We start from the raw sequence: 11,155 nt of genomic DNA, 5'->3' as shown, positions 1-11,155 counted from the left end.
CGATGACAAAGGGAACAACGTATGTTGTTATGCGGTTTGACCGATAAAGATCTTCGTAGAATATGTGGGAGCCAATATGAGCATCCAGGTTCCGCTATTGGTTATTGACCGGAGACGTGTGTCGGTCATGTCTACATAGTTCTCGAACCCGTAGAGTCTGCACGCTTAAAATTCGATGACGATTTGTATTATGAGTTATGTGATTTTATGTACCGAAGGTAGTTCGGAGTCCCGGATGAGATCGGGGACATGACGAGGAGTCTCGAAATGGTCGAGACGTAAAGATCGATATATTGGAGGACTATATTCGGACATCGGAAAGGTTCTGAGTGATTAGGGTATTTTCGGAGTACTGGGGAGTTACGGGAATTCACCGGGAGAAGTATTGGGCCTTATTGGGCCATACGGGAATAGAGGAGAGAGGCCAAAAGGAAGGAGCCCCCCTCTGGTCCGAATTGGACAAGGGGTGCAGCCCCCTTTTCCTTCTCCCTCTCCCCCTCTTTCCTTCTCTCCTACTCCGGAAAGGAAAGGGGAATCCTACTAGGACTTGGGAGTCCTAGTAGGACTCCCCACACTTGGCGCGCCCCCTCTAGGGCCGGCCTCTCCCTTGCTCCTTTATATATGGGGGCAAGGGGGCACCCCATAGACACAACAATTGATCTCTTGATCTCTTAGTCGTGTGCGGTGGCCCCCTCCACCATATTCCACCTCGGTCACATCGTAGCGGTGCTTAGGCGAAGCCCTGCATCGGTAGCAACATCATCACCGTCACCACACCGTCGTGCTGACGGAACTCTCCCATGAAGCTCTGCTGGATCGGAGTTCGCGGGACGTCATCGAGCTGAACGTGTGCTGAACTCAGAGGTGCCGTACGTTCGGTACTTGGATCGGTCGGATCGTGAAGACGTACGACTACATCAACCGCGTTGTGCTAACGCTTCCGCTTTCGGTCTACGAGGGTACGTGGACAACACTCTCCCCTCTCGTTGCTATGCATCACCATGATCTTGCGTGTGCGTAGGATTTTTTTTTTTGAAATTACTACGTTCCCCAATAGTCACCTATTCCAGCGATCCTATATGACGTTCGGTGTAAAATCCCCCCTGGCTGACAATTGCCAGTTAACATTTCCGTAAGAAAAAGGTGAAAAACGTTCTAGGTGTTGGAATTTATGGTACCAGTGCCCTGGTCAAATTTTGTGGCCCTGCTGGATATTTTTCATGGGGCCACCCCTCTTACTTTGGATACCTAGAGCAGGCAAGGCATGTTATTTCCTATAATTGCTCTTGGAGTCCAAGCACATCTACTCACTCATGACGTCTGTGGTGTTCTAGACAGACGGGGAAAATCAATGGTTCAAAATTTCAAGGAAATTGTATAACCATGAGGATGTCCCCTGGGTGGAGCTGATTTGGAGCGCGTATTACAGAAACAAAATCCCTCATGCAACTGACGCCGTTGGTTCTTTCTGGTGGAAAGATGTAATGCAGCTCAATGGGGTCTTTCGTGGGATCACCAGGGTCATCCCAGGCGATGGTTCTAGCTCTCTGTTCTGGAAAGATGTCTGGCTTGAAGGCGACGATGATGCTCCAATCATGGAAGTGTACCCGCGGGCTTTCTCCTTCTGCCTGAATGGGGATGTTTCCGTTGCTAGGGTTCTCACTGCCACTGATCCGGCCACAATCTTTAGCTTACCCCTCTCGACCCAGGCAAGGGAGGAGGTCAGACAAATCCAGCAGGCCTCGATGCATGTGTGTGTGGCCGATGGCCGCCATGACACCTGGAAATGCACGCTCGGGCGCTTCTCTTCGAAAAAAATTCTATGATCATTGTTACAAGGAGATCGTGGCTGATGAAGCTTTTCGTTGGCTTTGGAAGGCCAAGACCCCGATCAAGTTTAAAATGTTTGGGTGGTTGCTTCTAGTGGATCGATTGAATACCAGAAATATGCTTAAACGTAGACACTTTGCTGTCACGGGGAACAATTGTTCCTGCATGTTCTGTCAAAGCCCCCCCCCCCCCCCCCCCCCGAGGAAACCGTTGAACACTTGTTCTTCTTATGCCCCTTTAGTCAACAGTGCTGGAGTAAGGCTGGATTGACCTGGCCGATCAGAGGCAGTAGAATAGCACTGCTACATGGGGGCAGAGAGACCTGGCGACAGCCTCTCTTCATGGACATTTTTCTGTTGGCTGCTTGGAGTTTATGGATGGAGAGAAACAATCAACATTTCAGAGGGATACATCACTCATTCGGGTCATGGTTGGCTAGATTCAAAAATCTCTTAGAGCTACTGATCCATAACTGCAGAGAGAAACTTCATCCTTTCCTGTCTAGTTACATTGTAAACTTGGGACATTAGTGCTGTAGCTACACTAGCCCACACGGCCGGGGGACCGTTTAAACCCCTTGTTGTAACAACTATGTAACTGATCCTTTGTGAGTAATACAAAAGTCAATGGGAGCCTCTCCCACTGTCGTTCACTTTCAAAAAAAATTCAAGGAATTTTACACAAACCTATATAGAACATATTAAGAAAATGAAGAACAATTTTAAAAGTGGACACAATTCATATTGTTCTCTTTATTCAAAATATAAGACAATAAACCACCCGCATTCCTCCGTGTGCTCCCTCCAAACATATCTTGTGCGGTTGTACCACATGTAATAATGCCCCTTAGTAGGAATAGTGTCTCACATGTTCTCTCCCATCTCGATGGTGCGTCTAACTTTGTCGGAGGGCGTGTGGAGGTGTGTCTCTGTTGGATCTCAAGGGATTCAGTCAGTGCTAGTCTTTGATGGATATGGTCTTCGTTCATCTTCGTTTGGGTGTTTACAGGCTTGATCCTTCCGATATATGACTTTCTTCATTGGCGATGGTTGCTCTCTAATGTGTTGGTTCTATGGGGTCTTAGCAAGACAACTTCCCAAAATGTTTAGTACAACAAGGTTTGCCCGACTCTGGCGGGAGAGCGATGACGGCGACAAGGTGGTCCACAGACCTGGTTGTAATTTTTATTACCTCTGGTGTTCTTTGTACTGCCATGACTGAAGATGAATATATTAGAAATTTCCCACACAAAAAAGTCAATATGGATGAAACTAACCCCATTGAACATGCCCAGTCTCCACACTTTCGTTCTTTATTCCCTTGGCTTTATCCCCTATCAGACGAATCACCTCCTCTTCCTCTGAAAATCCCGATAGAAATCTACATCACCGAGCTACTCACCTCGCGCAACGCGGCCATTTTTTCTTCGAAGAGACCGTTTGGGGGGGTGCTCGAGGTGGCGTCGTGGAAGCAATCATGAGGCGATGGACGGAGGAGGTGAGGATTGAAAAAGAGGCAATGGCAAACGAGCAAGCAGCCAGGATTCAACCGGCGGTGGGGGTGGGGGTGGTGGGGGGAGGTTATGTACAAAGGAGACGAAGGCGAACGTGCAGGAAAATGGTATATGTGGTTGAAACCATACACACTTTACAGAGGAACCGAGGGACTATATATGTTGCAAACTCTCATATAAGTCCGTTCATTCAAAATCACTTAAAAAGAATTATTCAACCAGTATAAATACAATCAAACCTAAGTTTCATTAAAAAGGCAAAAATTATACCATATTGACAGTTGATGAATAGATCGGAAGTATTTCCCCTAATCCATGCCATGCAAAAAAAAGTATTTCTCCTAAAAAACCCTAGGTTTCGTAAAAAAGGCAAAAATTATACCAAAAGGAAAAGGAAAACCGAAGGCAGCAAGGGAAAAGGTAACGGGCGGCGAGCCGAGGAAATCCTTTCCATATAAACCGCTCTCCACCGCTCAACCGCCGCCCTCTTCTTCCTCCCCAAGCACGCTCCCCCCTCCCCCTCTTTCCCCTCCTCGCACCACCCAACCTCCAGTGCAGGTCTGCTCATGTCGCCTCCTCGAATCCACCTCTCCGGAATCACTCCAGCAGCCGCAGCCGCAGCCGATTCATAGGTTTCTTTCTTTAGTACTTTCTTGACCAAGCAAGCCCAATTCGCCGACACCACTTAGGATTCAGATTAGAGGCGGGGAAAAGCGGAAAAGGCAGACGGAGAAGACGACAGGTGAGCCCCCCGTCTACTCCTTCTGTGGATTCAAGATTCTCCGCTGATGCAGGTTCTTTACCCTTTTATTATTGTACTTTTATGCCGGCTGTCTGAGTGATTCTCGCCGGATTGGCCGAGCGGTTCTTGCTCTCCGTGGCCGGATTCTTGATTTTGTCCTTGATCCAGGCCAGGCCGTTGACCTGTGCGAGATTGGTTGAGTGATTCTTACGGTTTTTGAGCTTGTGTCTGCGCCTGGCATGCGCTGAATTTTGCGCATCCCCTGCAGCCTGCACCAAGCCCCCAGTTTTACAGTTGAGCGTAAATGTCATAGCAGGGATCTTGTTTCTAGTTGTTCTCCCTTGAGCTGCGCCCAAGAAACAAGAGATTATTGTTGACTAGTGAGAATATAACCTCCCAGCTTACAAGATTTTGGTGATTCTGCAGTCTGTACTCTGTACCTGTTGTTGAGAAACCAATGGTGAATTTTCTGACTGCAGGGATGGCAGACTCCCAGCCCACCGACACCGAATCGTTCGAGTACATGCTGCTGGAGAAGGACCCCGATCACTACCGGACGGTCTTCTCCGGCCCGAGCCAGATAAGCCCGTGGATCGACCCGGCGGTGCTGAATCTGAAGCACCGGATAGGGAGAGGCCCCTTCGGGGATGTGTGGATAGCGACACACCACCAGAGGACGGAGGATTATGACCGGTACCACGAGGTCGCCGTGAAGATGCTGCACCCGGTCAGGGACGACCAGCTGCAGGTGTTCTCGGCGAGGTTCGACGAGGTGTTCGGCAAATGCCAGGGCCTGGGCAATGTCTGCTTCCTACATGGCATCTCGACGCAGAATGGGAGGGTATGTTTTTGTCTGGCATAGCCTTGCTGTTGGGTCGCCTGTGAATGAAAGATGGCGTTGTGGCTTAATTTTTGTTTCATGGATTTTCAGCTTTGCATAGTGATGAAGTTCTATGAAGGATCCGTCGGGGACAAGATGGCTCGGCTTAAAGGTGGAAGGCTCCCTTTGTCAGATGTTTTAAGGTATGGTGGAAGTCTCCACAGTTTTGAACATATTTGATGTCCTGAATACTGAATGTTCGTCGGCTTATCTTAAGAATACAGTTTACCACAGAGGCAAATATACAGTTTTTTAGATGAAGTGTCACCTAAGCATGCAGTTTCCAACTTTCTACCAGTGAACGTGTTGATTGATTAACTGGCAGATCTAGTTTATCACCTTAGTGCAGGCAAATGATCCTGTTGACTTTTGAGAATGCTTATGATGCTCTGTTTAGAGTAGTACATATTTTTATGAATTCTTATAACTTGCAGATATGGCGCTGATTTGGCACGTGGTGTGCTGGACCTACACTCCAGGGGAATATTTGTTCTTAATCTCAAGCCTTGTAATTTTCTCCTTGATGATCATGACCATGCTGTGTTGGGGGATTTTGGGATTCCATCCTTGCTGTTTGGGCTGTCGCTGCCAAACCCAGAGCTTATCCAAAGACTTGGGACTCCAAATTACATGGCCCCAGAGCAATGGCAACCAAACATCAGAGGTCCAATTAGTTACGAGACAGATTCATGGGGCTTTGCCTGCAGCATTCTTGAGATGTTCAGTGGCGTTCAGCCTTGGCGTGGCAAATCACCAGACGAGATTTATCAGTTGGTTGTCCTGAAGAAAGAGAAACCGATATTCCCGTACAATTTACCTGCAGAGGTTGAGAATGTCCTTTCTAGCTGCTTTGAGTACGACTTTCGGGATCGCCCCTTGATGTCAGATATCTTACAAGCATTTGAAAGGTAACATGCTAAAACTCTCTTTCTTCTTCTACCTTATCAACTTGCAGTATTTGGTTAAACTGCCATTGGATGGGTGATTTTACTATGGTTCTTCCCTAAATTTGTTTTCTTTTTTCATTTCTTCAGTGCTAAAGATGTGGATTATGACAACAATGGCTGGGATAGTTCTGAAAACCCAAGGGCAGTAGTGCCAACTCACACTAATTGGTCACACTTCAAGGATAAGCTGCAAGTTGGTGACAAGGTCCGCTCGAGAAAGGTTAAAAACTCTTGTACTCCTGAAACAATGGAAATCCCTGATGGAACCATAGTTGGCATGGAGGATGGAGAACGCGATAGCTACATTCTTGTACGAGTCCATGGAATACATGACCCTCTGAAGGTCCGTTCCTCAGCAGTGGAGAGGGTGACCTATGGTTTCGCTGCCGGAGACTGGGTAAGGCTTAGGGAGGAAGACAAGAAGCGGTCTCAGGTCGGAATTCTTCATAGCATTGACCGTAATGGCACCGTGTATGTTGGTTTGATAGGAATGGACACCCTGTGGAAGGGGGAATATTCAGATCTGCAAATGGCCGAAGCCTACTGCATGGGACAATTTGTGAGGCTGAGAACTAACACTTCAAGCCCCCGGTTTGAATGGCCGCGAAAGAGAGGCGGAGTGTTCGCCATAGGCCGTATTTCACAGATACTCTCGAATGGATGCCTTGCTGTGACCTTCCCTGGCAAATTCAGCCTTGGCGAAGTGTGCAGCTGCTTGGCCGACCCTTCAGAGGTGGAGGTGGTGAGCTTCGACAAGTGCGAGGGCGTTGTGAAGAAGTATGAGCACCTCGAGGACTTCCATTGGGCGGTGAGGCCTCTGTTCATCGCCATAGGTTTCTTTACTGCTATGAAGCTAGGTGTCTTTGTTGGGAAGAGCATCACAAGGCCAAGGAGTCGAAAGGTCGCCAGCGTCTCTGATCAGGGTGCCGATCCTCAGAAAGTTCAGCAGCAAGAAGTGCACAACAGTGTCAGCACGGCATGGCTCCCTCCACCCGTCGCAAACATGCTTTTCGGGGACGGTCCTGCGCCTTCCGGGTAAAACTGCAAAAGCAATGTTCGGCAGAGCCTGAAGTATATCTCGATCATGCGACGCTTTGAACAAGTCGTGCTGTGTATATTTAGGGCTGTAATTGTCTACCTTGCCAAAACCTTGTAAATTATCTGCCTCTGCAACTCAACATGCCTGAGCCCAACTGCTCTAGGATCATTCCTAGATGTTTCTAGAAGCATGCAACTACATGAGGTTCTCTTTTCATGCATGGCTAGTTGGTAGTTGGTACTCCCTCCGTTCCTAAATATAAGTTTTTTTTAGAGATTTTCAATATGAACTACATACAGATGTATATGCATATTGAAAATCTCTAAAAAGACTTATATTTAGGAACGGAGGGAGTAGTTTACAGCTACTTCATGTTTCTGTAAACTTACCAACCTTCACAAGAAGAACCATCTTAAGAAACACAGAACCCTGGTAATCTGTTATCACCAGTATATATCATGGTAGTACAATCTAAACCTTTCAGAATACAGGTATGTATGCTGAAAGTTGTATACACCAAAAACTGAACGATACATGAGATGGGAATGGATAGGCTAAGCTGCCTCCATTGCAAAACCAAAACAAAACCTCTAAAAGTTGCATTTTCAGTAACAAATACACACAGCAACTAGGAGCCTTTCTCAGCTACTTTCTGTTTCCAGTATCCTATAATAAGCTGAAGAACAGTGGATGCTTCCTTCTATTCTCGAAGGGAAGCTCCAGGACTCCCACTAGAAGTCGAGCTGCGAGCCTTGCGTCGAGGACGAGCAACTGCCTGATCCACCAGACGAGGGCCCGCTCGACCCATCCACCGGGGCCTGATTCAGCCGTTCTAGCACCAGCGACCTCCTCTTTCGCAGCTTCAGAGAAAATGTGGACGCCTCTAATATCACAGGAACCTGCATATCGATGTAAATGCCATTGTTAAAACAGAAGGGCACAACAAGTTTTGTTTACAGCAGCTATGAGCCTATGTCATGTTGACCTGGGTTGGTACCTGGCTGTTGGTCTGTGCCACCTTATGAACATGTAGAAAACCAACCATATCCTGATACCCTGTGAGGAGTTTCGCCAAGTCCTTGTCCTCATCTAATGATCAAGGTGATGGACAATCAGGCTTTACGATCGGCAGTCGAAGTTGCAAACAGGAAAACATATTTCGAACTGTGAGGCTTGCCTGGGATTGCTTTTATTGACAGCAACGTGTCTGCTAGGTGCTGCCATCTCTTGCAGAAAGAATCTGATAGGACTGTGTATGGAAATGTTATAATGGCAACGGCGTTAGACGAGCGCACCATGGCCTTCAGTGATCTGAGAAACGAGACCATGTCCCAGTCCTGCAATGCATAAACAATCTAATATGTCAAAACTGAGTTGGAAGGGAGGAAGCATATAACTTGGCTTCAAATTTTGAATGTGGCCATCAGCCAGTCAGCACACATCATTTCAAGTAAAAACTTACCTTCCCAAAATATCCACACTGTGGTGCACAGAGTGACTGTATAGCAATACGTCCTGCACTCAGATTCCCACCCTCTTTTCTGAATGCAGAAAACACGAGATATGTCAGAAGCAATACGGCAAAATGCATCAGATCGTATACAACTCCAATTTTGTGGTAATTAAACAATCATAGTCATCTTGAGGCAGATCATTCTGTGATAACAAGCTCAACAATATGTCCAGGAATCAACCTCACCTTTGATGTTTGGATAAGAAAGCAGAAGAACGATTCTGGAGATCATGGAGAGTATCCACATCTTGGGTGCTCAAACATTCAATATGCTGTGCATTAAGTAAATGCCGTTCCAGGGGCTTCCGTAAATCAAAATCGTGGCTAAATTCCTGCTTGTTGTCTGCAACATTGCCAAATGAGTCAGCTCTGTTCAAAAACATCTCGAAAGACAGTAACGGTAGCTTAAATTAAATAACAGACTTCGAAATGATGCTTACACAAGTAAACTATAACAGGTAGCACGAATATAGCTGTTGTTCCTTTAGCATCAGGCGGGAATTACAATGACAATGTGATACTTCTTTTATCTTAAAACTTCCTAGAACATCATCTAATTTCCATTTTTGACACAGAGACAATGGCTCTTTACGACAACTAACCATCAAGTAAACAAAGGGAAGGGAAGTATTCGATATCACCTCTGTGTTCAGCATTGGAATTCCTCTCGTCCCCGAAATATTTCCTGTACTGCCAAGCTATCCTCAAACCCTCATCCTGCACAATTACAGTACATATCCAGATCAATAAGGAAACATGTTCAGAACACATATTCACCACAAAACACATTTCTTCCACGAGACAGACATACGCTTGCCCGTCCGTCGCCAGCTGCTCCGCCACCCATAGCTCTCTGCCGCGCGTCCTCCTTCGAGGACGCCACCGGAGCAGGCAGCGCGCCGAGGAACGAGCGGGGCTCTTTCATAGGCGCGGCGAAGAGCAGGGGCTGCTTGTGCACGACGCCCTGCGCCATGAAGGCCCGGAGCAGGAGGAGGTGGTGCGGCGCGTCGGAGTCCTCCATGACCATCACGACCGAGCCGAGGAGAAAACCGCCGTCCAGGATCCCTGTGACAGAAACGCTGGTAAATTACCAAGGCCTGATGAGCGCCAACCGAGCCACCTAATCGGCCAGTGCACATAGCCATTCTTCCATAGCAGACCATTCTCTCTCCCTGTTCATAATCTTTCCTTCTCCTGACCTCAAGAACTTAGCTTTCAATTTTCATCATACATATTGCAGGCAATTTAGGCATCTACTTGACAGTTCACACCCAAAACGCAAGATTTGAAATACAGATATGGCCTCAGTCGGTTCCTGGTGTTCTTTGAGACTAAGCTCGATAAAAAATACTTGCTTGATCTGAACCGAGGGTATGAGCAGGGACATGCTTACTGTCGAGGTCGGGGATGCCGGAGGAGACGAAGGCGGCGCCGTTGGGGCCGAGCTTGACGCCGGAGGCGGTGGGGGAGGAGGAGGAGGAGGCGGTCTTCGATGAGGCGGCGCGCGAGAAGCTGCTCCGGCCGAGGGTCTGGCCCCCTGTTCCGGTGGCGGCGGCGGCCATGGGCGGCGGCGCTGCGACTCGGCCTGGAGAGAGAGAGGTGGCTGCTGGTGCGAACAGCGAACCGCTTGGGCTGCTGCGCTTTCATTGCATACGTGGGCCGTCGCCGTCGGGCCGTTTGGGTGTTGTCTGGGCTTCGTGGATGGGCCGAAAACTGGGGTGCTGACTGCTGAGATAATAAAGTTTAGGGGCGCTGTGGACCTGCAAATGCCGAAATCACTAATTAAGGAGCACTCGTTGCAAAGAACACTCCATCTTTTCAGGTCGCGACAAGCGACGCATATGCAGTGCGCCACTTGTCGCAACCTGGGAGTTTTCCTTTTTTTCGTAGATTCGTTTATTTAAAATGTTTTATCTCTTAAACCGTGCGTCCAAATCTCGAACCGTTTTCACCGTTGGATTCCTCGCGTGAGATCTTCAAAACTAAATTCCATGTTGATAGGTTTTGACGAAAAAAAAATGCACGAAAAAACCGGACGAAAAAATCAAACCGGGAGCACGGGTTTTTTCCTTTTCGAAAGAGGCACGCCCGTGCCTCTCACGAAATCACAACCGTGCCTCTCGTGGAAGCAAATCCGTGACTCTCGTGGAAGAAAAAAAAAAGAAAACGCTTTTTTTTCGTTTTCGAGAGGCACGGCCGTGACTTTCGCGAAAGCACAACCATGCCTCTCGCGGAAGCAAAACCGTGACTCTCGTGAAAGAAAAAGAAAACAAAAAACGGGTATTTTTTCCTTTCCGAGATGCACGGCCGTGACTCTCGCGGAAGCAAAACGGTGACTCTCACGAAAGAAAAAAAACAGAAAACGCGTTTTGTTTTTCCCCTTTCTGAGAGGCACGGCCGTGACTCTCGCGAAAGCACAACCGTGCCTCTCACGAAAGCATAACTATGACTCTCGCGAAAGAAAAAATAATAAAAAACGTGTTTTTTTTCATTTCCGAGAGGCACGGCCGTGAATTTCGCGAAAGCACAACCGTGCCTCTCGCGGAAGCAAAACCGTGACTCTCGCGAAAGAAAAAGAAAACAGAAAACGCATATTTTTTCTCTTTTCGAGATGCACGGCCGTGACTCTCGCGAAAGCACAACCGTGCCTCTCGCGGAAGCAAAACCGTGACTCTCATGATAGAAAAAAAA

General features: G+C 47.7%; 2 protein-coding genes across 4 annotated transcripts; one reads left to right on the top strand and one right to left on the bottom strand.

Annotated features, from left to right (window-relative positions):
• Nucleotides 1-3,814: 3,814 nt before the first annotated feature.
• LOC109732609 (protein KINASE OF THE OUTER CHLOROPLAST MEMBRANE 1) lies at nt 3,815-7,165 on the top strand. 3 transcript variants are annotated; one of them, XM_073505450.1, is made up of 6 exons: nt 3,828-4,085; nt 4,254-4,465; nt 4,565-4,926; nt 5,017-5,108; nt 5,400-5,873; nt 6,000-7,165. In XM_073505450.1, the coding sequence occupies exons 3-6, from the start codon at nt 4,567-4,569 to the stop codon at nt 6,949-6,951; spliced, it is 1,878 nt and encodes a 625-aa protein (XP_073361551.1). In that variant the 5' UTR covers nt 3,828-4,085; nt 4,254-4,465; nt 4,565-4,566; the 3' UTR covers nt 6,952-7,165. The 3 variants fall into 3 exon arrangements, with proteins under 3 accessions (XP_020147384.1, XP_073361551.1, XP_073361552.1); XM_073505451.1 differs by having other exon boundaries at nt 3,853-4,137; XM_020291795.4 differs by lacking the exon at nt 4,254-4,465 and having other exon boundaries at nt 3,815-4,085.
• A 198-nt stretch (nt 7,166-7,363) lies between these two features.
• On the bottom strand, nt 7,364-10,091 carry LOC109732610 (elongator complex protein 4). The gene is made up of 8 exons (XM_020291797.4): nt 9,858-10,091; nt 9,276-9,529; nt 9,106-9,181; nt 8,651-8,807; nt 8,414-8,492; nt 8,129-8,288; nt 7,949-8,040; nt 7,364-7,850 (listed from the first exon to the last, which is right to left on the bottom strand). The coding sequence occupies exons 1-8, from the start codon at nt 10,024-10,026 to the stop codon at nt 7,683-7,685; spliced, it is 1,155 nt and encodes a 384-aa protein (XP_020147386.1). The 5' UTR covers nt 10,027-10,091; the 3' UTR covers nt 7,364-7,682.
• Nucleotides 10,092-11,155: the final 1,064 nt, after the last annotated feature.

Source organism: Aegilops tauschii, chromosome 7 (assembly GCF_002575655.3).
Source record: "Aegilops tauschii subsp. strangulata cultivar AL8/78 chromosome 7, Aet v6.0, whole genome shotgun sequence".
NCBI classification, from domain to species: Eukaryota; Viridiplantae; Streptophyta; class Magnoliopsida; order Poales; family Poaceae; genus Aegilops; species Aegilops tauschii.
This window is presented reverse-complemented; position numbering and strand designations above follow the sequence as displayed.